Below are 6,000 nucleotides of genomic sequence, written 5' to 3' on the forward strand. Positions count from 1 at the left end.
CTAAAATGTGTTGGACACTTGGCTCCCAGTTCCTCAGCAATGACTGCACACCTAATGTTGTATCTATATGAACCCACTACACTCCTGGGACTTGGTAGCAAGGAAAAGCTAGTCAAATGTGCTAGTGTTCATGTTGTTTGGTGTATTATGAGCAAAGCCGTTTGTCTCTGACTTGGCAGTGTCCTGTTTTCTGCCAGCAACCACAAAACATTAGCAGACTAATTTACTAGCTATATGTAAGGTACTTATTTATCATGAATCAGTCTCTAATTTTACATATATTACAGTGCCTAATTCTCAAAATATTGATATGCTAATATGAGGAAACTGAGTCTTCAAGATGTGAAGTGACTAAGTCAACATTTCAAAATTGCACCTAGTACAACCTACATATAAATCCAGATGACTTTAATGCATGTTTCATTTTTGTTTTGTTTTTGTAGTGCTCAGGATGAAAGCCTGGGCCTTGAAGGTACACTTTCTAGGCAAGCGCTCTACCACTGCAGCCCCAACCTTATTTTTAACCATAAATTGTGAAGCTGTCTCCTTCCTAGCTGATTAATATTAAAGATAACTTTAATTCTCTAGATACAAGAGCAGAAAATTCAGATCTTCACAGTATGAACACTTTGAATTATGTCTCATAGAAACTTAACATTTTGGAAATGTTAACAATTTTGAAAGAAAAAAGAACACTAAGATCAAAGGAAGATCTAGGATAACCAAATCTAAATCATTGTCTTTATAATAGAATTTCTTGTAGTTTTATTAATATTATATTATTCAACACTTATTATCATCATTCTGAAATACACTCTGGGATACTATTGCTACAATTAACGTTGCTTATTTAATATTTATACACAATATATTTAATTTTAGTCAGTTTGATTTAGATCTATGAGCCTACAAAATAGAGAACATCAAAGTGGTCTAACTGCTCCGAGTCAACTACTTAACGGTATGGCAACATTGCTCTTTTCCTATCAACCAAAACCAAATTTATAACTTAAAATACAATGAAATTATATATCATACCTGTTTCTTTCTGAAATTAGAAGAGTAATAAACAATACTGTAGTTCTATACTGTGGTTATACTAATAACTTTTGGTTTACTTAACAAATTTTGCATCCCTAAGAGATTAAACAGCAGCACCACCACCACCAGCTGCTGAGTTTTTATAGCCAGCACAGTAAGGCAAACCTGTAGTCCATCAACTCAGAAAGACAAGAGTTGGGGGGGGGGGGGAGGTTGTAGTTCAGTGTAGAGAAACTGCTTAGCATAAACAAGAATAATTGCCAAACATGTTCTGACTGGGTTGGATCTCCAGCATGGGGGTGGGAGGGAGGAGACACTAATAGAGAGAGATAGCAGCAGTCAGATAAAGCAAGTACATTGGTTTATGGTAGTATGTCATTGTCATTCTGATGATCCTATATATTACTAATCTGGAAAAATAACTTTTAACTTAAGTAATAAACTTACACAGCATTCCATTTCACTCTAAGTATATTTGCCCATCTCCTGACTCAATTATATTTTAACCCTCAATAACCAAATACGCTTATATTGCTCCAGTTTATTAATCATTCCGGTTTATTTTTAAAAAGAGCTGAGCTAAGGACAGCCATAAAACATTTATCATATAAGCCAGAACTGTAGATTAATAACTAGGTACAACATCTACTCAGAACTTAAATGCAGCTGTTCCTATACCATACACCTAGATATAGTTATGAATCAGTAAATTCTCAATGAAGCTAATGAAGTCTACATGGATTAATGACTATGCAATTAGACAGTAAAAAAAAAATCAATCACAAACTTAAATGGTGCTAAAATTTTATACAGCTCTGACTTACAAGGAAAACAAACATTTCCTATATCTTTAGAATGATTTTTGCCCTCTGCTCTCAAGGAATGCCTCACTCCATTCAAAGTCTACACAGCACACAGCCTCAGCTTGTGGGAGGGGAGGGAGGAAAAAGCAAAAAAATGTGATATTTACTTTATTTTAAAAGAAATTGTACAGAAAATCTCTTAAAACTGAAGGAGAAAATTCCAGTGTTTTTATGGGAGGAATTTAAATAGTCTCAAACTAGTCATATCTATTGAAAGCAAATGAGACAATAATAAATTATTTAAGGAAGAGTTATATTGGTTAAAAATATTTTGAGCCAGGTACCAATGGCTCACTTCTTGAAATCTTAGCTACTCAGGAGGCTGATACCTGGAGAATCTCTGTTTGAAGCAAACTGGAGTAGAAAAGTCAGATTCCATCTCCAATTAACCAACAAGAACGCTGGACTGTAGGCATGGCTCACGTAGTAGTGTTAGTTGTAAGCAAGAAAGCCTGATAAGAGAAGGAGGCCCTGCATTCAAACCCTGCTACCTACACACACACACACACACACACACACACACACACACTGAGTAGTGTGACTTGTGTATCAAAGTCCCATAAACAAAAGTCTATGTCAAAGATTTTAAATCAGCTCATATACTAAGAAAAACAAATAGGAAAGAATAGAAAAATGAAACTAACTCTTCTGTCCGTCACCTTTATAATGACTAACACACACACACACACTGAGTAGTGTGACTTGTGTATCAAAGTCCCATAAGCAAAAGTCTATGTCAAAGATTTTAAATCAACTCATATACTAAGAAAAACAAATAGGAAAGAATAGAAAAATGAAACTGTAACTCTTCTGTCCTCACCTTTATAATGACTAACTAAAAGTTTAATTTTTTTTTTTGGTCCAGTTGTGGGGCCTGAACTGTGGGCCTGGGTGCTGTCCCTCAGCTCTTCAACTCAAGGCTAGCACTCTACCACTTGAGCCACAGTGCCACTTCCGGATTTTTTCTTTTTGCTTATGTGGTGCTGAGGAATCGAACCCAGGGCCTCAGGCATGCAAGGCAAGCGCTCTACCACTGAGCCACCTTCCCAGCCCCAAGTTTAAAAATTTTAAAAAGAATAGAAAAATTAAACAACTATGCTGATATTACGTAGCTATCTACTGTATTTTATTTTATTTTGTTTTGTTTTTTGTTTTTTTAGGTCCAGTCGTGGGGCCTGAACTCTGGGCCTGGGTGCTATCCCTCAGCTCTTCAGCTCAAGGCTAGCGCTCTACCACTTGAGCCAGAGCGCCACTTCTGGCTTTTTTCTTTTTTGCTTATGTGGTGCTAAGGAATCGAACCCAGGGCCTCGAGCATGCAAGGCAAGCGCTCTACCACTGAACCACCTTCCCAGCCCTGCATTTTATTTTTTGCTAACATTTACAAAAATAAAACTCTTAAAAGCCCACCGAAAAAAATGTATAAAAGACCTTCTATACTGAAAACAATTATTTTCCAAACCACTGTGAAAATACTGACAATTTTCAGAAAATCTAAAATATGAATCTTTTGGAGGTTTTACAGAGTGTAAGCCAATGACAATAGTATCATGATCTACTACCTTAGAAAAATGAAAAACTGTACACATTGGGACCTCATCTTTTAATATCCTTATAGTTATAACTTTATTATCAGGAATTAGTTTACAACATGTATACAAATAGGTCCAAAGTGTGAATTATGGGACAAACATATGGCTATTTGTAAAACTGTATAAACCATGAGTTGCACCATCAGCAATACAGTTTTTCTCCTCTTCCCTAGTAAACAGGTTTAACTAAATGATCAACTGAAAGTTTACAAATTAACACACTACCTAGCTGCAACACAGCAGTCAACTATTTCCAAGTTCATTGTTGAATGGGATTTCCAAAGAGGAATCTCCACTGGGATTCATGCACAAAGAAAAAAAAAGTAGGAAAAAAGGACAAACAACACACAGAACAGGCACACAATAGAATACAGAACATGTTTCACTCATTTAAACAGTTACAGAAGTTTATATGGTTAAGCTGGAAAAACCTTACATTAAATAAAAACTATTTTTCAACCAAGGCTTTTTTCTAGTAAGACTCTCTTCCCACCTGTACGTTTGTGTATATGCCTATATACACATACCTCTAATACATAAATACACATCTGTGTATATACACGCATTCATGTATATACATATGTATACACACATCTGTGTATATGTGTGTATATTATATATATGTATACACACACACACACACACATCTCATATGTTGGAATGGAGAAAGGATACAACCACTTGTATACAAACGTAATGAAAAAGGACAAAATGACAAGGTTAACCAGAGCAGAGGCAAGAGGAGCACTCCAGCTATTCTCTACGTTTCCAAAAGACCCACATCCTACCCTACGTGGTGCTTACACCTCCTCGCCACCCACCCCATTTATGACGACGGCAAACTACCTTCCCGGACCGGCATGTTAATTCAGTCCTATTTTCCTATCTGCACTGGGGGGAGGGGGGGGGGGAATAGATGGGAATGTTTCCAGAGAGACCGAGTCGGAGATCGCGGAAATGATCAGGGGCGAAGTCAACCGTGGGCAGGTTTTCGGGTGGGTGGGAGCGCGGGAGCCGCGGGGGCCGGGGGAGGGGGACAGAGGGGTCACGGCGGATCCCAGCGGAGGTCTGACCCGAGACCTGAGGGAAGCAGCTCCGTCTAGACGCAGTCATCAGCCGGCACGTCCCCACCCCCACCCCACCCCCGGGACCACCCGAGGACGGGGGTCCCGGGGCCGCGGCGTGGGGCGGCCCGGGCGGCCGGGAACTCACCACCTGGTAGCGGCCAGTCCCCAGCTGGTGATGGTCCATCCTGCCCGGCTCGGGATCCCGCTTCCGAGCGGGCCGGCCACCTCCGCGCTCGGCTCCCTCGGCCTCCCCCGTCGACGACGACGACAACAACGACGTCGTCGCCGCAGCGCCCCTTCCGCCTCGGCTGCTGCTGCCGCCGCCGCGGCCCTTCGGCGGGATCGCTTCACTTCCTGTCGCTCCCACAGAGGCTGCGGAAATCTCCGCGTCGCCCTCGTCTCCTCCGCGGTGCTCAGAAACGCCTGGTGCGCGACTGCGCATGCTCGGAGAAACCGCGCATGCTCCCTGGTTCCTTCGCTGCCCCATCCGCGCCGCGGCTGCGTGCTCCTGGGAATGTCAGGCGAGTCCGGAGGTGCGGAATAGGTTGTCAGCCTGTCGGGAGTGGGCGGTGGCAAGGGAAAAAGAAAAGAAAAGATTGAAATAGCTGTCCTTGATTGGTTTTATTTTCCGAGTGCGCGGGTTGCGGCACAGGGAGAAGAGGGGACGCCTTCCAGGATCCGTGGGGACAGGTGGCTGCGCTTACTGCGCACCCGGCCTAAAGCGCTCCCTAGACGCCTTTCTAGCACGCGCACTCAAAATCCTCAGGGAGGTAAAGGATCTATCTATCTATCTATCTATCTATCTATCTATCTATCTATCTATCTATGTTTCCAGCAGTTTCAGGCTCACCCGAGAACTCTCGTCCTTGACCTTTGCCCTTCCTCCCACGCTGAGCCCCCCTCCGCGCGGAGCGGGACGTTTTGTTCCGTGGACACACCATGGTCACCCGGAGGCGCAGTTTACTTTGTGTATTCCTGCGGCGTTAGACATCACGGAGGTTTTGGCAAACACAGGATAGTTGCACGATTGTAAGAGCATACAAAATATTTGCTCTGCCCTGAAAATCGTGTGTGTATTTGTCTCTCCCCTTCTTGATGGAAGCGTAAGAATCTAAACAGGAGACTTACTCAGGTGACTTGCAAGGAAAGTCTGTGTCCCAGAAGTCTAGGATATGAGAAGGGTGGGAAAATAAATGAGGTAGGACTATTTTCCAGCGTTTAAGAGTAACAGCTTGGCTGTTCGAAGCCAGCCCCGCGGAAGGAAAATTCGTGAGACTCCTCTCTCCTATTAAATACATAAAAACAAACAAAAACAAAAAACAATGTTTGGGAGTGGATCTATGGCTCAAAGAGTGGAGTGCTAGTCCTGAGAAGAAAAACAGAACACCACTACCTCGTGGATAGAATCCCCACACGCGCGCACGCGCGCACACACACTCG

The 6,000-nt window shown here is 42.3% G+C and overlaps 1 protein-coding gene across 1 annotated transcript in view; it reads right to left on the bottom strand.

Moving 5' to 3' along the window:
- The window catches only part of Ndfip2 (Nedd4 family interacting protein 2), a 49,719-nt gene extending 44,672 nt beyond the window's left edge, over positions 1-5,047 (bottom strand). Inside the window, exon 1 of the mRNA XM_013010582.1 lies at positions 4,706-5,047. Within this exon, the coding sequence (XP_012866036.1) occupies positions 4,706-5,047 (342 nt within the window). The remainder of the gene's footprint in view (positions 1-4,705) is intronic.
- Between the last annotated feature and the right edge of the window lie 953 nt (positions 5,048-6,000).

This window comes from Dipodomys ordii, unplaced genomic scaffold, assembly GCF_000151885.1.
Source record: "Dipodomys ordii isolate 6190 unplaced genomic scaffold, Dord_2.0 Scaffold1, whole genome shotgun sequence".
NCBI classification, from domain to species: Eukaryota; Metazoa; Chordata; class Mammalia; order Rodentia; family Heteromyidae; genus Dipodomys; species Dipodomys ordii.